The following is a 21,506-nucleotide window of genomic DNA, read 5'->3' on the forward strand; positions in this document are numbered from 1 at the left end:
TACTGCTGTTAGCGTGTGCGAAAATATAAAAAATACAGGCGATTGGGGCCGGCCCCGTGGCCGAGTGGTTAACTTCCCGCGCTCCGCTGCCTCGGCCCAAGGTTTCACCGGTTCGGATCTTGGGCGCGGACATGGTACCGCTCATCAGGCCACATTGAGGCAGCATCCCACATGCCATAACTAGAAGGACCCACAACTAAGATATACAACTGTGTACTGGGGGCGATTTGGGGAGATAAAGCAGAAAAAAAAAAAAAAGATTGGCAACAGTTGTTAGCTCAGGTGCCGATCTTCAAAAAAAAAAAAAAAAAATACAGGCGATTGTGTGAGAGAAATTATGTTGGCCTGAGCGTGAACAGTGAGCGCCTGTCAGGCATCTGTGCGTGAAACATGTCCTTACGCTCCGTGTCTTGGGATTCACATATGTGCATTTGTGTAAAAATGTGAATAGGAACGTGAGCGGCTGTGTGTGCATGTGTGTGAGCCGTGTCCCCTATGTCACCTGCAGAGGTGAAAGTTTTGAAGAGACAAAGTGAGTCCGTGCAGACTGTTCGTATATAAAAGGCGGGTGCAAGAGTGTGAACGTGTGCCTGGTGTTCACGGGCGGCGCGTGAGTGTTAGTGCGTGAGAGCTGTGAGTGTGGGAGTGTTCCTGAGAGCCCAAGCGGGCGTGAGCGCGCTCAGGTGCGCCTGTGAAAGGTGCGTGTGTGAGCGCGGGGCGCTCCGAAGGGTCCCGTGGGAGAAGGCACGTACGTGGGCTGTGAACGGGAGTGAGAGCGGCCCCAGGGGTCTGGGGGCCGCGGGGGCGGTGTGCGCACAGGGCCCCGGTTCCGGCCCGCGCGCGCCCCAGGCCGCATCTGGCGGGGAGCCGGCCGGCCCGCGGCCGCCGCAGGGGCTGGGGGCCCAGACAAAGGCCCGGCCCGCGGCGCGGCTGGCTCGGGGACTCGAGCCCCGGCCGGGGGCGGGGCCTTGGCCGGGGGCGGGCCGGGGGCGGGGTCTGGCCCTGGGCTGGGCGGGCGGGAGCGGGCGGTGCCGTCCCAAGGACTCGGCAGGCCGGCGAGCGGGCGGCTGCGGGCGGGCGCCGAGCGAGCGAGGGAGCGGAGCGGGCCGGGCCATGGGGCGGCGGGCGGCGGGCGCGCTGCTGCTGGCGCTGCTGCTGCACGGGCGGCTGCTCGCGGTGAGTGTGCGGGGCGGGGGGCCGGGAGCGCCTGGGGCCCCGCTCGCCGCTCCTGCCAACTTGGCGGGGGCGCCGAGGCTGCGCGGCTGCGACTCTGGCCCGGGACGGCGGCGCCGCCAGGGACCCCGGGCTGGCACAGGCCGGCGCCACCCTCCGCCGTGGGGCTGTCCCGAGGGGCGCCCGGGACCCTGCGTGGGGCCGGGGGCGGGGCCGGCCCGCGTGGGAGCCCGCGGGTCACCCGGCCACGTTGCCGAGTCTCCAAGTCGCGGTAGGCATGGCCCGGCCTGCCATTCCTGGGGACCCGGTGGAGAAACTTCTAGCAGGGTGGGAACTTGGCAGGGCGAGGGCACCCCTTTCTGTGCGAACTTGGAGAAGGTGCATTCAGGAGTGATGGGGACCCTCTCAATCCTCACTGGAACTTTCCCATGCTGTCTGTCCCCTTGGGGAGCTTGTAGCCGAGCAGGCACAAGTAAAGAGCTGTTCTAGACACACCGAGGCTTGTGTGGGACACCCACGGGCCCTGGAGTCACCCAGCCCAGGACTTGAATCAGCTCCTGCTCTTCACTGAGTAGCTGTGTGACCTGGGGCAAGCTAGTTAACTGCTCTGAGGCCAGCCACATGCCTAGAGGGAACTCAGAATGCATGGCCTCACAGTGCGCGGCTGGAGGGGGTTGGCAGGACTGGATGGAATGTACAGGAAAGTGCCTGGTGCCGGGCCTGTTGTATGGTGGACACCCGGTGGATCCGTTTCCCCAGTTTCCTCTTCCTCAGGTCTTCAAGGTGCGGGGAGGCCTGCGCCTACAGCCCGCCCCCTGCTCTGAGCTTGGACGGGCTCTTGCTGAGGAACATAGCATAGTTAGCTGGGAGAGGCTGGGGAGACCTGAGTGAACTCCAGAAGGGCGGGGCAGGGAGCTGGTGGCAGATGTGGGTGGGGGCACATCTGGGGAGCTGGGCCTGCTGTGGTGAACCACAGAGCCGCCCGCACCCGCTTTGAGGGGGTCCTAGGTGGCCCCTGTCTCTGTCCCCCAATTCTCAGAGCCAAGAGAGACTTTTCTAGGCTGGCCAGTGTTTACTCAGTGACTGACTCCCTGTCCTCGCCTTGCCGGCTCTCTCACCTCTGCCCTCCTGAGTCACTGGTTAACCCCCACCCCAACCTGACCCTTAACCTCTCACCCCACCCACCCACACCTCCCTCCTACCCCACTCCCCAGCCTCTTTAATCCTCTGTCTCCGTCTCTCACCCCGGCACATCCAGCAGGCCCATCTGTTGTTCTCCAGTCTTGATCTGAACTTGCAGCTCCAGACACTGATCTTTATTCTTCCAGAAAGGAGGCACCAACCTAGCACATGGGATGTCTTCCTTTCCTGACCCTCCCCTGGCTCTGACCCCCTCTCCCCCATGAGGTGTTCCTGGATGCTTGGGCTTGACAGGGGCAGGAGTGGGGAGGCGGGTGGAGCTGTTTGCTGTGTGCCCTAGGAATCTCCACACAAATTCCCAGATTGCAGCATCGTCTCATTCACTTGTTCATTCATCACATCTTCACTGAGCAGCATTCCAGGACAGTCCCTGGGAGCTCAGGGGTTCATTCATCGGGCAGATGTTGGCCAAGCACCTACTGTGCACAGTGCGTCTGACACGGGTGCAAGGGGCTGAGCAAGGACAGGCCCTGTCTGCTTTCCCAGAACTCAGACGGGTGAACAGGCAGCTCCAATCCTGTGGGTTTCTAGAGCCTCTTCAGCCACCACGCCGAGGTCTTCGCTGTCCGACCCCAGGCGGATGGCAGAGGGCTGGAAAGAGCTCAGCCTCTGAAGTCTCACGGACCTGACTCTGAATCCCAGCTCTGCCGTTTTTTAGCTGTGTGGTCTAGGGCAAATTCCTCTCTCTGAGCCTCAGTTTCCACATCTGTAAAATGGGGGTAAGAAGTTTGTTGTGTTTTAAATGGCATCACGTTCTTAGCCAGGGCCCCAGCGAGCCTTGGGCTCCTCCTTGCCTACTGCTCTTTACCTCTTCTGCCCCTCAGTTCACGTCCACGAGCCGATAGTGAGTGGGTGAGGGTAGGACACAAGAGGAGGGTGAGAGCTCCAGACCTCACTGGGGGAAGGAGACAGAGGAAACAGTGGTCTGTGATTAAGTGTGGGAGTGATTTCAGCTCAGAGGAGGTGGGGAGGCTTGTGAGGGGTCGGGGCCCGGCCTGGCTGACTCAGGGCCCGCCTTGGCCTGCTGACCCCTTTTCTTCCTGCTCAGGCCTTAGCCCTTCCTTTCTTGGGGCCAGCCCTGCCAGGAGACAGGAGTCTTGAGGGGGCCGCGGGGCTGACGGTGTTTTCCAGGCTGAGGAGGGAAGTCTCCGAGATACCTGTTTCCTGCCTTGGCTGGGTTTCCTCGCCGGGGAGGCTGCTGCGGGCAGGCGGGCGGGGAAACCAAGGAGCCTCCCCTTCCCCCGGGGGCAGCGTCACCTCAGCTCCCCCTTGACAGGACTGGCTGCCCTGCCCCCCCCCCCCACCCACAACCCCCCTGCTCCAGACCTGCTGCTGGGGGGTATGAGCATGCCCTGGGGATTTCCGGAGGGAGGGCTGCAGGCCCCTGCACAGAGGGCAGCGGAGGCTGGAAGGGGCAGTGGTGGGCCACCCCCATGCCTTAGGCCCAGCTCCCTGTGTCTGGGGAGTTGTGGCCCCCACCTGGCTTGGCCCAGGCCTGTTCTCAGGCGGAGCGCAGGCAAGTTGGGATCTGTGGGTCTGAGGCCCGGCCTGGGAGACGGGTGGAAGGAAGGTGGCAGAAGGGACCTGGGTTCAGGGCTTAGACCAGGGGGTAGGAAGGTCTTAGGGTGGTAGGCCAGATGATGACAAAATAGCGGATAGTGCCCGCTGCCTGCCAGGCACGGAGTTTCTCAGTGAATCCCCACATGTTGGCCCCCTGCTCAGAAGCTCCCCGCCCTCCCCGTGTAGCTCGCAGTCAGACCCAAGCTGACGGTGACTTCACAGAGCCCTCCAGACCCATAAGACCTGACCTCCTCGCTCCCTCTGACTCTCCTCCTGCCATCCCTCCCCTCACTCGCTCCCTCAAGCTACATCCATCTTTGTCTCTTGAACGTGCCAAACACACTGCCACCTTAGGGCCTTTGCATCTGCTGTTCCTTCTGCCGAGAACACTTGTCCCCCCAAATATCCCTGTGACCCTCTAGGCTTCATTTCCTTCAGGTCCCCGACTACTCTGCCCAACATTCACTTTATTTTATTTTTTTCTTGTCACTCTCTGCGATGTGTTTGTTCACTTGTTTCTCTCTCTCCTAACCCCCAACTTAAGGTCCACGAGAGCAGGACCTTCTGTGTTTTGTTCACTGTTGCTGTGAACCTCAGCACCTGTGGGCAGAAAGTGCTCACTCAGTACATCTGTTGCATGCATTGAGCTCTAGCTAGTAGTATAGTCCCCATTCTCTAAGCAGAGGAAATTGAGGCACGGAGAGGTTGCTAACTTGCCCCGGACTCACACACGCCTACTTGTTGGTACCAGGAGCCAGGCTTCAAAGCCACACGAAGCTCCTCACTGCTCTCCCTACTGTGTACTTGCTTGTTGCTGGCAGGAGGTGTTCATAAAACTGTTGTCACTGATGTTGACGAAAGTAAGAACTCAGGTCCTAGTGGGTGCAGGGGCCACTCAGGCAAGGAAGAGAGGAGTCTGGCTTCAGGGACAGTCCCTCAGGATGGGTGTGCCTCAGTGTCCACAGAGCCTTCTGGGGTTGCCTGCCCTGGCGGGAGCCTAGAAACACTAAAGTCTAGTCTCGGGTGGTCAATACCTGTTCATTTGTAGGTTTGTTGATTGAGTAATTTGCTCATTAAATGTTTGAGACCCTATAGACAGTTGAATTAATCCAGGCGTTTTAAGGCCTGAGTGGGCCCGGCTGGGCCCTGCCCTGGGTGGGAAGCACAGGAAAGGACGGTGGCCGAGCTGCCCTGCGTGGAGCCCTCACTCGGTTCCCCTGGCTGTTCCCTGGGGGCTCAGGGTTAGGATGAGTCTGCAGAGGCTTCAGGGCTGCCTGGCCTTGGGGCCAGAGTCGCAGGAGGGAGGGCAGGAGGGGCCGCCGGGGGTGTGGAAAGATCTGGAACGATGATTCACAGGCCGCTGGGAGGCCAGACATGTGGGTTCTGGACCCTCAGACCCCTTGGGGCGTGCGGGAAGGACTCCCAGCCCTGGCCTGTTGCCCCCGGCCCCAGCCCAGTCCCAGCTGTGAGGGGTCAGGCTGGAGGAGGAGGTGGTGACCGTGACCCTGCTCCCCAGCGCTTCCTGAGGGTCTGCTGAGCCCATGGCACCCTGCTCCCAGGGCCCACCCTGGCCTGCCCCTCATCTTGCTCCTGCCAGGAAGGAGGAGGTTGGACAGAGGGTCCTGGCCCTGCTGGAATGTTGCCCCAACCTGGCCCTTGGCCTCTTTGGCCCTTCTGCCCCGATCCTGCTCCCAGGGCCTGGCTGGGGCCTGCTGGCCGCCCCATCGCCCAGAGCTGGCTGACTGAAACCCAGAAGAATGTGTGGAACTCACTTCGCGGGGAGCCGCCAGCCTCGCTGCCCAGCCTGGTGGCGTCGGGTCCGTGTCAATAGCGGCCTTGAGAGGGGAGTGGCTCATGGCTGCTGGGGGTGGCTGGGCCAGGGGCACCGTCATGAAGCCCTGAGAACAAGGTGACTCTTTGAGGCCTGGGAATGTGCGGCCTTCAAGTCTCAGCCACTCGCAGAACCCACCCTCCCCTGCTTTCCTCGATGCCCCTCTGTGCCAGGACTGCAGGGACCTGAGCGCATCCCCGGGGCATCCCTCGTACCCCTGAGGTGTCCTTAGGGCCAGCTCCCAGCTACCTACCAGAGCCCTTCCCCTGAGGCCTGGAGGAGGGCACCCTGTTTCTCTGTTGCTCTGGATTTTAGGGGGCCATCTGGAGCACAAAGGCTTGCAGTGCGTGTTGAATGAATGAATGGACAAATGATATATGTCATTAAATATTGTATGTAAACTAAAGTCTCCTACAGGTGTGTGTTAGACTTGAAATTCACTTAAGTATTTACTAAGCATCTTCTAAGTACCTGACCCTGTTCTAGGTGCTGAGGTTACGGCAGAGAACGAGAAAGTCAAATTCCCTCCCCTCAGGTAACTCGTGTTGAAGCTAGTGCAGGAAAGCAAACAATAAATATATGTCAGGTGAGGATAAGTGCTCGGAAGAAAAAGTGGTGGTGATGTGGGGTGGGTGTTCAGGAAAGGCCTCTGGTAGATAACGTTTGAACAGAAGGCATGTAAAGGAAGCAAGGGTGTGAGAAAGCACTCCAGGCGGGCGAACAGCTAGTGCAAAGGCCCCGAGGTGTGCTTGGCATGTTTATGGAAAGCAAGGAGCCCTGTGTGGCTGGAGCAGCCTGAGTGAGGGGCAGCGTGGTAGATGCGGTCAGAGGTTGGCAAGGGGAGATCGGCAGAGCCCTGGCCGTAGGAAGGACTTTGGATTTGCTTCTGAGTGAGACGAGAGATCACTCTATTAGCTGTGTGGAGAAGAGGATGTGGACGGTCAAGGATAAAAGCAAAGGAGGCCGTGACCCCGGCCAGAGAAGATGGGAGCTTGTACTGGGGTGGTGCAGGTGGGAAGAAGTGGTTGGATCCTGAGTATGTGTTGAAGGTGGGGCTGACAGGATTTGCTGACGGATCTGGGGTGGGGTGGGACAGAAAGAGAGGAGTCAGACGTGTCTCCACCGTCTTTGGCACTAGCATCCAGAAGGATGGAGCTGCCACTAACTGAGATGGGGAACCTCCAGGGGGTGCAGGCTTGGGAGGAAGATGGAGAATGGCAGGTAATGGAGGGGACAATGGACGGAGGATGGAGTCAGAGCTGGCTGACTCATAGCTCGGGCAGTCAGCCCCCTCCCAGCCCCGCCTTCGTCGAGGGGGTCTTGCTGAGTGTACATTTGTGGAGCTGCAGACGCTGATCCCTTTGGAGCCCACAGCCTGAGCTCATGGCTTATATATTTGCGTGTGTATATGGAATTTACTGTCTTCCCCCTTCTAGAATGGAAGCTCCATCAGGGCAGGGACTCACTTTTGTTCATTGCAGGGTGCTGGTGCTCAGGCTCCTTGCTGAAGACTGGGAAGGGGCTGCGTCTGCCCCTGGACTCAGGGGAGTTGTCCTTCCCAGCCACTGTTCTTTCCTGAGTCTGAAGCTTGTGGGACAAGAGGGGGTGCCCACTCTGACATCTTCCAGTTGTCTATGCCCTCACTGGACTCAGAGCCCCTTTCTCTGGGCACTATGGTCAAGGCTCAGAGGGCACTGCCTTCATGTCTCTGCTCAGCCCCAATTGGCTGTGTGACCTTGGGCAAGTTGCTTCATCTCTCTGAGCCTCAGGTCAGAAATAGGGATCATGATGCTTGTTTCCCAGGTGGGTATGAGACCCAGTGGGTGCACCTCACTCGGTGTCTGGAATGTGATAGTTGTTTGACAGTCAGTGGCTGCTCTTAGTCTTGTTCCTGCTGAGGGCAAGGCCAGCGTGGCATTTGACACACTTTCCCCTGATCACAGCCGCTGCCATCCAGTGACCCAGTGCCTCTCTGGGCTTGTTGAACAAATGGCCGAGTAAAGGGGTCATCCTGTGCCCTCCGCTTCTCCTTCCCAGTCTGAGAGCCCTGGATGGAACTGATCTGATCTGTCACTGCCCCCTTCCCCCACCGAGGCCGCAGCTGCAGGACAGAGTCCACCCTTCCACCCGATTGCTCCTTCCTGGAGGGGAGGAAGGAGGGGGGCACACCCCAGGGTGTGGCCTGGGAAAGGCTGGAGCCTGTGGACGCTTTGTCCCCTTCCCAGATGTGTGCAGTTGGTGGGCTCTGAGCAACAAGAGACATGGCCAAGTGACTCCCATGGGTGCAGAAAGGATGTTCATGCATGTTAAGGGGAGCGGTGGAGGGGGCTTCCTGGGACCCCATCCCAGCCCCGTCCTTCTTCAGGCCTACACTGGAGGAGGCAGGACCTTTTTCCAGGAGCCCTGGGAAGACCTGTAGGTCCTCATTGGCCAGGGTGGGTGGGTCCACGCAGCTCTAAATCTGGCCCCAGTGGGCTCTCAGAGAAACAGCCGGACCAAAGAGAAAGAGACGCCAGTGCGTCGTGACCTGTCTCCTGTCCTGTGCCTGAGGCTTGGGCTGCTGGGTGGAGACGTGCCCCTTCCCCATTAGGGTGGGTCACGTCCAGGTGTTTCATTTTTTTAACGTTGGGCATCTTTTCCCCAGTCCCAGTCCATGGGGATGGGGAGGACTTCAGAGGCCTCGGGTGACCCCGCAGTTGCTTCTGCTAGGGTGGGGCTGGGAATTCCCAGCTGCCTCTGGCCCCTTCCCAGCCCACCTCCAGGTCCCTGCCCCCACCTCCCCATGCTGGCCCCAAGGAGCCAGCCCTGGCCCCCACCTCCTGGTCCTGGCCTCGCATCCTCACCCCAGCTGGCTCATCCCCCTCCTTGTTTGGCGTTTCCAGTTTTCAAATAGTTGGGAACTGGGATCATGCCTCTTTTTGGCTCCCTCGCTTGGCTGGCTGAACTGAAATTCTGGCCTCATAAATCCTAGCTCCAGTGGCCTCTTCCACTTAACAGCTCTGCTCCCTCTCCTGCCATTTGCCTTCCTGTGACCCTTGGGCCAAAGGAACAGAGACCCAGGAGTTTCCCGAGGACAGACTAGTCTCTTCTCTGCCCTGGGACCTCCACAGTGACCTCAGTCACTCAGACCGTCAGCCGGGGCTCAGTGAGGGCTCATGCCTTGATTAAAATCACCACCCTCTCTTGAGCCAAGCCCCACACAGAGTTCTCTCTGGGCATTATCCCATATAATGCTCAAAGCAATCTTTTGAGGTTGGCATTATTATCTCCATTTTACAGGGGAAACTGAGGCACAGAGAGGGGACATGGCTGGCCCAAGTCAACCATCCAGGACATGGCACAGCTGGGAGAAGTGCCCAGGTTGTCTGACTCCAAAGCTGTCATCCCTTCCCCAGTAGCTCCAGCTTGTTGAGTGGAGAGAGAGGACAATCTGGGAGGACTGGCATAGTCAGGACAGGCTGCCTGGAGGAGGGGGACTGGGCTGACTTTGGCAGAGGGTACAGCAAGCTGCTGATCTGCCATGTGGGCTTATCCAGCTTCTACTCCTCAGAGCTGGGGACCTTTTGCCCCTTGGCCTCCATCTCAACTTAGTGATAATATTCCCTAGGGAGATGGATTTGGGTTTTCCTGGGATTGAGACCCTTGGGAGACCCTTGAGCAGTCAGATCTCAAGCTCTCTGTTGGGCCTCTAGGGCCTGCCCTGTTTGGAGTTCAGTGGAGTTTTGCTGAGTGGGGCCTGCTCTGAGCCAGCCCTGTGCCCACCTCACTTCTGGGGGCCTAGGTGAAGTAGGAGGCACAGAAGCACATGGCCCAGCTGGGAGGTGGAATCTGCATACAAATCCTAGACTGTGTCATTTGAACATCCCTGTGCATTGGAGGAGTCGAGAATTCATCCATCCATCCGTCCATTCGTTGATTCTCTCATTCCTTGCCGAGGACCTGCTGTGTGCCAGACAGCGTGCTAAGTGTTTTATCTGTGTTATTAACTCTCCTGTGTAGTTGGGATTGTGTCTCCATTTCCCAGATGAGAAACAGTTCAGAGGAGAGCAGTGACTTGCCCAAGATCACACAGCCAGGTGCAGAGGAGGGTGGGAGCCAAGTTCAGCTCTGTCAGTCCTCCTGGGAGAAGTTAGAGGCCTGGTCCCTCCTCCAGAAGCTCTGGGTCTTGTTGGGGAGGCAGGACTCATGAACCATACGTACCCAGCACAATTCAAGGTCCAGACGACAGAAGATTGCCAGGGAAGGGAAGGATCCACTTGGCATGAGTTATCTGGAAAGACTTTCTGGAGGAAGTGGGCCTTAAAAAGCAAGGAGGTTTGACTGGTGGGGGAGGAAGGCGTCCGGGGCAGGGGTCCAGAAATCGTCCACATGGTCCCTAAATTCACATTGTTGTCAAATGTGTGAGCAGGAAGTCCCTGGCCTGCTGCTGGAGTCATTAACACTGGGGAAAGAATGAGAGGAAGTCACCAAGATAGCCGAGGTGACATCCATTCCAGTCCCCTGCCCTGTACCTGCCCAGACCAGGAGGCAAGAGGTCAATGCCTGGGCCTCCACTTGATTGCCAGCCAGCTACCGACACTCTTCCCTGGGCCTCATTCTTCCTACCCACAGAATGGGTTCCTTTCTTGCTCTCTGGCCACCTGCCAACTCAGAGGAAAACGATGTTGAGTTCTTGGAGAAAACCACTAGCTTCCCCTCAGGAGTTGGTGGTCTTCCATTCTCTGGGGCCTGGGGCAGTAGCCACCTTGCGAAGCCCACCATCTTACCGATCCCACGTCTTTCTTCATTGACGCTACCAGCATGCAAGTGCCAGGCCCTGGGCTAGGGAAGCAGATGAAGGAGATGGCTCCCTGCTCCCTTAGAGCTTGAAGTCTAGCCTGTCCTCCCGATTGGACCTGGAATCACCCCTGCAATGATCTGCCCACATCAGTTCACCTCTGTGCCCCTTGGGCACCTGCCACTGAACTGACATCCAGGGGACTTGTGAAAGTGTGTTTAGCAAGTGAGCACTAGACAAGATCCCTGTACTCCTCCTGGCCCTGCTGTGTGATCTAGGGCAAGTCACTTAACTTCTCTGAGCTTAGTTTTCCCAAATGCAAAATAAGACCATTCATTCATTCAGCAAACATTTATGGAGTGCCAGCTCTGTGCCCAGCCCTGTGATAGGTACAAACACCAAGCATGGGTCGAAGGAGCTTCTTGTCTGATAGGGGAGGCACGCTGGGTGGTAGATGAGTCAATAGAGAGGGAGGTGGGGAAGCAGGCTGCATTCAAGGAAGAGTCTTCTAAGACCTTTAGAGCTGGTTTCCAGGGCCGCTCAACCTCTGGGAGATAGCTGAGACTTTGTCTCAGCCCCCATTTGTTATTCTAGTTATTGCCGCAGTTTGTTCCCCTAGCTTATGGGAAGAGGGGACCTGGGGAGACAGCTTCCCCTGGGCTGGGGCAGAGGAGGAGACCCTCCGGGGTGGAGAGGAGAGCAGCCCAATTTTATCGTGGGTCTCAGATGAGCTCATGGATGTGGGAAATAGCGAGGGCTATTTATACTGAGTCTGGTTATTTTAATTTAGGAGACATGGAAGCTGCCTGTGGAGCTCAGGTTTGGGGTTCTGTGGCCCTGAGCGAGTCAAAAGAGGGGAGAAGGCTTCAGCTCCTGCTTTCTGCTTTCCTTCCTCTTCTCTCTGTCCCCACCCTCCTATGGGAGCTGGAGGGAGGCAGGGATCAGCTCAGGCTGGATCTGACTTGAAGGAAAGGGTTAAATTGGCCTGATTTCCCACCTCTGGGTGGGGGGAAGAGGTAGGTGGGAGGAGGTGGGGAGAGGGGACAGGGACGCTGGGGCAAGAATGTGTGATAAGATCAAAGCTTTCGGCCTGCCTGGGCCTCACCTTGGTTTCACCTGAGCAGTTGAAGGGAATTCTCTAAGTGGGAGGAGGATGGAGAACGTGACCCCTGGGGGAGGGGTTCCAGGACCCTCCTCCCTTCAACACTCATGGGCCCCACCTCCTGCAGGCCTCCAATGCCCCTTCCCACCCAGCTGCCATCTCACAGAAGGCCCAGCTCTTGCCCTGACAGGTGCTGGAAGCCCCAGAGCCACCATTACCTGGCACATGCAGATTGGGGGACACCCTTCCTGCCACCCCCACTCTCACTACCCCACTCAGCCCTGGGGTTTCTGGCCAGGGCTCAGAGGCTCCTTTCTGTGGCCTGTTAGCCCCCCCATCAGTTAATTCTGCAGGTTGTACTTTGAAATAGTGCCATGGGCAGGAGGAACAGCCCTGAGTCTTCTCCTAGCTCTATCACTTATTGCTGTGTAACCCTGGGCTGGTGGCTTCACCTCCCTGAGCCTCATGTGTCAGCTGGGAATGGTAATAGCTCCTTTGCAGGGTTTTGGTGAAGATTAGAATTCATGTAAATCTCCTACAGCCGGAAGAGGCAGTTGATAAATAACAGGAACTATTATTTTGTGACTTTCCCCCCTACTTTCAAGACTGCCCCTGGAACTTGGTCCTAAGTAAACCAAGGGGCTCGATTTTGTTCTGCCTAGCCTCCCCCGGCTACAACTTTGAGAAGGCCCCAAGCCCCAGGGTCCATCCTCCTGTCTACCACTTACGGGTCTTCGTAATGTTGCCAGGGGAGTAAGGTAGGAAGGGTGACTGAAGAGGGCCCAGACGCTGTGTAAGTGCCCTCAGGCACCTGCTGGGCCACCTGCCCTGGCGATACCAGGTTAGGCCTTCCCGGCCAGCCTGAGTTGGCCAGGTGGTCCAAGCTGCCCCTCTCCCATGCCAGAGGCCACAGCAGCCCAGCTGTGTGGCTGGGAACGTGGCCTAGGCTGTCTGCTCTGGCTCTGCCCCGTTAATGATTACTCTGGGCCCCAGGAGAGCAGGGGATGGGGAGGCCCACCCGCCCAGCTCCTTCGCCACTGGCTGCACCCGAGGTATGTCAGCACCTGGGTGTTCCCTGCTTTAATGTGGCAGCCCTGCTCTGGGGCACATGGGAGGGGGAACGGGGACTAGGGGCTTGGAGTCACAGATTGACAGGCAGCCTGTGCCCCTGGGGTCCTGGGGACAGACTTAGGGCCCACGGATCTGGGTTAAATATGAGCTAGGGTATAAACGGCCCTTGTAGTTTGGCGCCAGCCATGTGAGCAAACCCTACAATAATACGCCAGGTGAGCAAGCCCTTTCGAGCGCAAAAAACTCTTTGCTCCTCCTCTCCCAGGCTCACACCCTGCCGAGAAGTCCCAGCTAGAAGGGGGTGTGTTGGTTATGGCTTTGGGACAGCTGGGCTTGGGTTCCGACCCCAACTCTGCCATTTCCAGGCTGTGTGACCCTGGGCAAGTCACTTCACCTGTCTGAACACCCATTTCCTGAAACAAGAGAATACTGATCCTTGCTTTGCAGGTGTCAGTGAGCCAAGGTGTGGGAAGTATTTAGTTCATAATTAATACCCGGATAATGGTAGCGATTATTACTGTTATAGTTTTTGTTATTGGGAGAAAGTGAAGGTTGAATCCTAGTCTTGGGTAACCAGGGCAATGGTGGCCCATGGGACCAGCTGGAGGATTTAGGGGGAAAGGGTCCCTGGGGAGATCCCAGGAACGAGTATGAAGAGGACCTACGTGAGAGGGCTGGAAGGATGGAGAGAACAGGGCTTTGGGGGGATCTCCCAGCCTACCCGAAGCCCACCTCAGCCCTCCCAGCCCTGGTTCCTCCCTGGGCTGCGTCCTGAGGTTGGTACAGGGCCAGAGTAGGGGAGGAGGGAGAATCGTTTATTTTGATAACATTAGGGCATTTTCCCCCACTGGCAGCTGCTATTTTGAGAGCCCTGGAGAGCAGGGGCTGTGGTTAAATTAGGGAATGTTGCTCCAGAAGGAATGTGTGAAGCCGTGGGGCCGAGGCTGCAGGAAGAGGACGGTCGGTTCACTCCATATAAAATTAAACGAACAGAGCAGCTCAGGCCGCTTTATAAGGCAATGGAGGGGAGGCCGCTGGAAGCTGCCGCTGGGGGAGTGGAGATGATGGCCCAGGGCCTCTTTGCGGGAAGGCTGGGCCTGTTCCCGGAGGCCCAGCTGGCCCAGCAGGGGCTGGTGATGGGGCTGAGGAGCGGGGCTGGTGTGGCCTCAGCCCTGTACCTCTGGCTGCCGCTCCAGGCGGGTGGGGCTTGGGGTGGTGTGATGCGTGGGAAGGATGGGTCTGCACACTTGGCCTCGAGTCCTGCTTCTGCCTCTTTCTAGCCTTCTGTGCTTGGGCAAGTCATTCCACCCCACTGGACCTCGGTAGTGTCAGTGGTGAAATAACGGTTCCAGCCCCCTAGGGATGTTGCTTAAGGATTAAATCTCTGGAAGAAAAAGCTTTGCTAACTTTTATTGAGGGCTACTGTGTGCAAGGCACTGTTCCGACTCAGGGGTGGTCCAGGCACCGGCAGCTTGGGCCTCACCTGGGAGCTTGTAAGAAATGCCGAGTCTCAGGCCCCACCCAGACCTACTGAATCAGAATCTGCTCGCTAACAAGATCCACAGGAGATTCCTGTACGCGTCAAAGCGGGAGCAGCTCTGCTCCACATACGTTGTCTCATTTTATCTTGAAAACCACCCCCGTGATGTAGGAGTTATTGTCATTTGACTTGTGACAACTGAGGCATGGAGAGATGGCCATCATAGAAACTTCATCAATGTTGGTTCTCTTCCCAACTTCTGCCTCTTCTTGCCTTCTTTTGCTCTGAACTGAGGTCGGGGAAAGGAATGGGATATCGGAGCCCCTGGCAGGACTGGAGAAAGTCAATAGTGTCCCTCCCTTTGAGACTTGATCACACTGTCTTCTCTCCATTCCCCCATGGGATCAGCACAGCTGGATGGAAGCCACCTCCCCCAAGTCATTCCACACCTACTGTCCTTGGAGAAAGATGGGGCAGGAAAGGGGTTCTCCACTGCCGTGGCCTGTGGTTCAGACAGCAGCCACTGCCCATCAGGTCGGGGAGAGGGGAGTCAGAGCAGGGGCTGTCCTGGGCTTAGAGTCACCCCACCCATCACTGGTACATTTGGGACCAAGTCAGTCTGGCAGCAAGTATTTTGAGGAACACCTGCTATATGCCCAGCCCTGGGGAAGTATCCTAAGTTTCCCCCAATTGCAAAGACTCTTCATTATACAGAAAAAAAATGTTACTACAGTTTACTTAGCACTTACTGTGTGCCACACCCTGTGCTGAACACTTGACTTGCATTCTCTCCTTTACCTATTTAATTTCACTATCAGTTTCCTCCTGTATAAAATGGGGAGGGTAATAACAATACCTATCTTATGGGGCTGTTATGAAGATAATATTTTCAAGTGCCTGCACGTAGTGTTTGTTTTTAATTTTTTTTGTTTATTTATTTTTTATTTTTATTTTTATTTTTTTATTTTTCTCCTTTTTCTCCCCAAAGCCCCCTGGTACATAGTTGCATATTCTTAGTTGTGGGTCCTTCTAGTTGTGGCATGTGGGACGCCGCCTCAGCGTGGTTTGATGAGCAGTGCCATGTCCGCGCCCAGGATTCAAACCTACGAAACACTGGGCCGCCTGCAGCAGAGCGCGCGAACTTAACCACTCAGCCACGGGGCCAGCCCCATAGAGTTTGTTAAATAAATATAATAAGTACAAATAGTCTCCCAGCAAGGCGGGTACCATCACTGTCCCCATTTGACAGATGTATAAACTGAGGTCCAAAGCAGGAAAGGGACTCACCTGCCAGGATCACAGGAGGTTGGGGCGGAGCTGTAAGAAATCGAGTCCCCAGACTTCTAAGCCACTATTATCATTCAATTCGATTTAGTAAATATTTGTATATTATCCACTAGCTGCCACTCGGCATTGGGAATTATCTAAAGGTTAAACTATAAATATATATATAAAATATGAAAAAAACCAAACATGGTGTTTGCCCCCAAGGAGCTTTGGGTCCAGCAGGAGAGTGGAGACATTTGCTCAAGTGGCTATAATGAGGCCCAAATCTCTAGTCCTCTAAGAGGTACAAATTAAGTCCTGTGGATATACGGGGGAGAAAGATGTCTTTCTTGGGCGTCCAGGAAGACTTCAGAGTGGAGATGGTAGTTGAGCCAGGCCTTGAAGGATGGATGAGTAGATTAGATTGGGAGGCATAGGAACAGCATTCTAGGAGGAGGGAACAGCATACATAAAGGCCTAGAGGCAGGAAAATGTGCCCTGTGTTCCCGAGAGAGTGTCCCCCAGTTCCCAGGAGCCTTGAGGGCTTCGTGGCGTCTGGGGTGATGAAGCAAGTAAGTCAAGCCCAGCTTTCTTGTTAGTGAAGATTCCCAGTGTTCTCAAAGACTTGGCTCCTCCAGCAGCTGTCATCATTCTGCCCTTTCCTCATGTCAAGAAATCAAAGACTTTTATAAATGGCCTGTCCGAGCTTCTGGTCAGTGTGTGATAACCGGTGTAGCCGACAGAATTCGGGCCAAAAACAAGAGACTTGATGTCTTGATTAACTGGGCAGCCTTATCGCCCACACATGTCGATTTCCGTTCGTCTTCTCCAGCGTTGACAATACCTCTGGGTGGGAGCAGAGTGGAGGGGCCAGGCCCGGGTTCTGATTTCACCTCTCCGGCGTACCAGCTTTGTGGCCTTGGGCGAGCCTCAATTCCCTTCTTTGTAAAATGGAGACAGCTCTACGTCCAGCCTTGGTTTAAGGAATGGTGATGGTGTAATCTGCGCTGTCCAGTATGGTAGCCATTGGCCACATGTGACTATTCAAATTTAGGTTTGATTAAATAACATTAAATTAAAAAATTTAAAATAGAAATTCAGTTTCTCAGGGCCGGCCCAGTGGCACAGGGGTTAAGTGCGCATGTTCTGCTTCTCGGCGGCCCGGGGTTCGGGGTTCGCCGGTTTGGATCCCGGGTGCGGACATGGTACTGCTTGGCAAGCCATGCTGTGGTAGGCGTCCCACATATAAAGTGGAGGAAGATGGACGTGGATGTTAGCTCAGGGCCAGTCTTCCTCAACAAAAAGAGGAGGATTGGCAGTAGTTAGCTCAGGGCTAATCTTCCTCCAAAAAAAAAAAATTCAGTTTCTCTGTTGCACTAGCCAATTTCAAGGGCTCAGTAGCCACCGGTGGCTAGCAGCTACCTTACTGGACAATGTAGATATAGAACATTTTCGTCACTGCACAAAGTTCTGTTGGACGGCCCTGGTGCGTGGGAAGAGCTGTGTGCACTCAGTAAGGAGTGGCTTTGTCTTTATTGCTGGTTCCCTGTCTCAGTTTGGAAGCCTCTGTCTGCAGAGGCCTGAGAGACCCCCAGGCCTCAGTGGAGGCAGGCAGGATTGGCCCTCTCGCCACACTGCCTGCTTTCTCTCAGCAGCTGGGGCGGTCTCCCTCTCCCCTCTCCTGACTCCACCCCTAATGTAAAAAAGCCCTGACTTGGCTCCATGCAGCTCCCCCTTCCTCCCTTCATTCCCCCCCATGCCCCCAGCCTGCCTCTGCTTATCTCCCTGCTCAGCTGCTGGCATCTAGGATCTCTGCGTCCAGCCTCCGAGATCCCTACTGCCCACCCCCGAGGACTGGAGTCGGGGCGGAGGCCTCCCTTGGAAGTCCCAGCTCCCTGCGGAGGTGCCGGCTGTCAGGGCCCCTCTCAGCAGGGCGGAGAAGATGGTTTGTTGTGACGGGGGCAGTGGGCAGCCTGCCCGCTCCAACGCGCCCGTATCTGGGCGCCAAGCATGCTGTTTGCACTTGGCCGGTCCTCAGGGTCTGGCTCGGTGCCCACAAAGGCTGGCCTGCTGTGGCGCCCCTGGTTGCAAAGGCTGGTTGTGGGCCTCTGCCTGGTCAGAAGCACCAGGAGCTGTTCCTGGGCTGGGTCCAGCGTCCTGGGGGTGAGGGGCACGTCTGACACCTGGAGCTGGAGTGCAGCTCAGATTCTTGGCTGTGGCTAGGGCCTGGGTGCTGAGTAGGGATTAGACCCAGGCAGGCGTAGGCAGGGTGCACGCTGCTGGGAGCCAGGCAGGAGGTCACCCGGGGCGGTTCAGGTTGGTAGGATCTTCATGCAGCATTCACACCTGTCCGAGAAGGAGCCTTGGGTCTGAGATGGCCAAAGAAGCTCAAGGTCACCTCCCAGCATCATAGTCCCCCCTCCGTCATCAACCAGGAGGTGGACGAAGGAGCATCATCCTCCCTGAGTACTGAGGACGTGGAGGCCCAGCAAGGACATGTCGCTTGTCTGAGATCACACAGCCGGTCTGGAGGAATCAGATGTCTGACTCAAACACCTTAGGTACTTTTCTCCTGTGCTGTCCCTCCCCATGGGAGTTCTGAGAACAGTAGCCCCTGGACACTTTGCTGAGAGGGAGGGTTGGAATTCTGGCCCTGCCACTTACTCCTTCCATGACCAAGCCTCTCAGCCTCACGTTCCTCATCTGAGGAATGGGGATAATTATACCTCACTCTCAGGGCAGTTAGGAGGGTTAGATAGCTGGCCTCCTGGCTGTTTCTAGAACATTCCAAAGATATTCCTGCCTCGGGGCCTTTACAGTTGCTGTTCCCTGTGCCTAGAGTCCTACTCCTCCTCGCAAGCACCAACTTCTGTCATGCGTCTATAAGTGTCACCTTCCCTGATGACCTGTGTGAAATAGCAGCCCCCACCTAGCCACTCCCTGTCCCCCTCACCCTGCTGTTTTTCTTTTAAGCGCTCCCGTCATTTAACAAGCGCTAGTTTATGATCCAGCCGGCTCTAAGTAGAAGGTTGGCTCCGTGAGGGCAGAGAACATGCCTGGTTCATAGTACCCGCTCTCGTAACAACTATTGGTTATACTCCCTTCTTCCCAGTACCTCCCAGTACCTGACAGCTGTTTACTGGGCCCTGACTGTGTGCTGGCCCTGTGCTGGGCACTCACGGCTCAGCGCCATGAGTTTCAGCCTCCCCGTCACAGCCTTGTCACTTCCGTATCAGAGCTGAGGGGCGGGAGGTGCTGCTGTGACTTGCCCAAAGCCACCCAGCTGGGAAGCGGCATAGCCCCTGCCAGCCCGGCCAGTTCTGCCCCGCAGCTCACACCATGCCGCCTTCTGCGTTGGGTTAACGAGATCAGCGCCTTCGCCCAAACTTGAGGCTCAGAATCCATGTTTGACAGGATTGAATGGGTCGGATTTAAGCGTGGCTCTCCATCTTTTTGGGGTCTCCCTTCCAGCCCTCTCTTCTCCTCCTGTGATCGGTCAGTTATGACGGCTCCCACTGTCCCAGAATGACAGGACCCTGTGGCTGGAGAGCCCCAGAGACCAACCCAAGACCCCAGGGTGGGGCAGGGAGCAGAGGGTGGCCCGGTCCCCAGCTGTCCTGGGCTGTCTGAGGCCAGGTGGACAGGATGTTCCCTCAGCCGCAGACATTCCTGGTCTGAGGTGGCAGGCAGCAGGAGATTTACCATTTCCGGTAACCTGAGTCCCTGGGAGGTGAGTTCTCCCTGCCAAGGACACGCTCCCCTCGCTCGCCAGCCCTTCCTGCTCGGCTGGGCCTGTCTGCCTGGGGCTTAGGATGGGCCGGAGGAACGAGCTCCAAGTCCCAGAAGTTGAGACTGGGGTCTCAGGCCCTGGTCAGCCCCCGACAAAGACCCAGCCTAATGCCACCCTCCCAGAGTCCTCAGGAACTCCTTGGGAAAGGAGGCGACATGGTGGAAGGTGAAGGACCCGGTGTTAGGAGCCGGGAGACCTGGTCCTGGGTCTGCCTCTGCCATCGATGTGCTGGGAGACTCCTTCCTCTGTTCTTCGAGCTGCCACATCCTCTTCAAGTACCTGGCACAGCTCTCTGCACCCTGCATTCGTAATCCAACCGGTCCTTATGACAACGAGGGGCAGCGAGGGAGAGGCCCTAAAAGGAAGCTCGATGGGGTGAAGTTGCCCAGTGGGCAGCCAGTGTCACAGATGGGCTTTGATCTCGGGATCTCCAATGCTGGTGGGTCCTCCTTGATGTCCTTACTTCCCTTCTGTTGGCCTCGGTTTCCCCTTCTGATAAGGGAGGGTGTTGGGCCAGGTGATCCCTTCCGGCCCTGAGAGCCCAGGATCCAGAAACCTGTCCCAGCTGTCTGCAGATTGGTTTCTCTTGAGCTGAACTTAGCCTGGGAGGGGGCAGAGCACAAATCATTCTCCATGGGGGTTTCTGGAGAGCTCACTCTCTTGGCCTGTGAACTCTTGGATGGGTGGGATGGGAGGGGAGGAAAGAGAAGAAGTGACACTCAGACCTAGGCAGTGCCAGGCACTGGGTTAGGCTCTCAGGCCGTCCTGTTGAATCTTCACAGCAGCCTTGTGAGGGGACCATTTTTATTCGCATTTTATAGATGAGGAACCAGAGGCTCAGAGAGGTCAAGTGATTTGCCCACGGCTCCACAGCTAGGAAGTTGCCAGGCTACAGTGTCCAGTCAGCTCCAAGTAGTGTGAGGTGGCATGTGGCCAACACACATTTCCTAGGATGGCTTTGACTTATTAATAAAATAGAAGTAATAGTCTTCCCCCAAAGCTGTGAACATGTCCCAGAATTTGAATTCCTGTACATCCAAACTACATCTCCCAGGCTGCCTCTGACACCCGGAAGTGGCCTGGGAATCCTTTGTTAAACTGTTTCTCTATGTTTGCTTTGGAAAATATGGTCAGTGGTAATTATGGGTGTGCAAGAGTTCAGAGGAGCGAGCGCTGCGTGGGCTGGAGCGGACTGGAAGGATTGGCACTGAGCTGGGAGTGGAGCTGAGGGGGCTGAGAGGGGCCCGGGGTGGGGCCGGGCAAGGCCAAGTTCGCAGGCTTCAGGAAGGCTGCCTGAAGGGCCTGCCATCCCCGCCATTTGCCGGGTAAACCACAAGGCCTCTCCTAGGACCCCCTTCTCAGCCACCCAGCCCAGCCCGTCCACCTCCCCCCAGGGTCTCTGGGGCCGCCCAGCCTCCAGGCAAGGCATGTTCGGCCCACAGACCTTTGCTCCAGCCCCTCCACCCTCACTCAGATTTCCCCGGGAACTGGGTAAAGGGCTGTGGGTGGGGCAGCGAGGCCTGTGTCCTGGCCAGTGGGCCCAGCGGGGCCAGGCTCCCTGGGATTTGAGCACTTGACAGCATAAGGACTGAGATGACCCCAGCAAGCCTGCTCCCACCCGCCTCCTGCTGTGGGGCCCTTGGCCCTGAGGCCCCAGCAGCTGTCAGCAGGGAAGGGTGACAGGGGAGGGCCAGAGGTGACTTCTCAGCCCGCCCCTTCTCCCCCTGCTTGGGCCAGGCCCAGAACTCCTACCAGCTGTTGTCAGCAGCTGCTGAGCTTTGTTCCAGAGCCAGCTCTGGGCACCCCCAACCCCCAAGACATCTTCCCACCATCCTTCATGGCCACTGCCCCTGGGGAGGGGTTGGAGCTAATATAGGGGACACGGTCACATCCCTTAGTTCCTTTGATCCTATTAATGATACCAGAAATAGGAATTAGTGCCCCTGTTTTAATGGAAGAGAAGACAGATCAGAGAAGCTAAGTGACTTGCTTGAAGTTGCACAGCTACTGAGTGGCTGAATTCAGGCTCCTGGCTCCCAGCTCAGTGTTCAGGCCGCTGCCTTTCTTCAGGGTGTGTTTGTGCAGGATGACAGAGACTTTGGGGTTCCTGGATTTAACTCCCACCTTGGCCACTTACTAGTTTTAGGGTCCCAGACCAGCTCCTTAACCACCTGGAGTGGAATTCTTATTTTCTTGCTTGTGAAATAAGATAATAATAGTACCTACCTCTTGGGATTGTTGAGCAAATTAAATGAG

General features: G+C 56.7%; 1 protein-coding gene across 13 annotated transcripts in view; it reads left to right on the forward strand.

Moving 5' to 3' along the window:
• Positions 1–1,030: 1,030 nt before the first annotated feature.
• Positions 1,031–21,506, forward strand: part of HSPG2 (heparan sulfate proteoglycan 2) — a 99,305-nt gene continuing 78,829 nt past the window's right edge. For all 13 annotated transcript variants that reach the window (XM_070599293.1, XM_070599368.1, XM_070599325.1 and 10 more), the window contains exon 1: positions 1,031–1,176. In XM_070599293.1, coding sequence (XP_070455394.1) covers positions 1,114–1,176 — 63 coding nt within the window. In that variant the 5' untranslated portion in view covers positions 1,031–1,113. The remainder of the gene's footprint in view (positions 1,177–21,506) is intronic.

Source organism: Equus przewalskii, chromosome 2, assembly GCF_037783145.1.
Source record: "Equus przewalskii isolate Varuska chromosome 2, EquPr2, whole genome shotgun sequence".
NCBI lineage: Eukaryota > Metazoa > Chordata > Mammalia > Perissodactyla > Equidae > Equus > Equus przewalskii.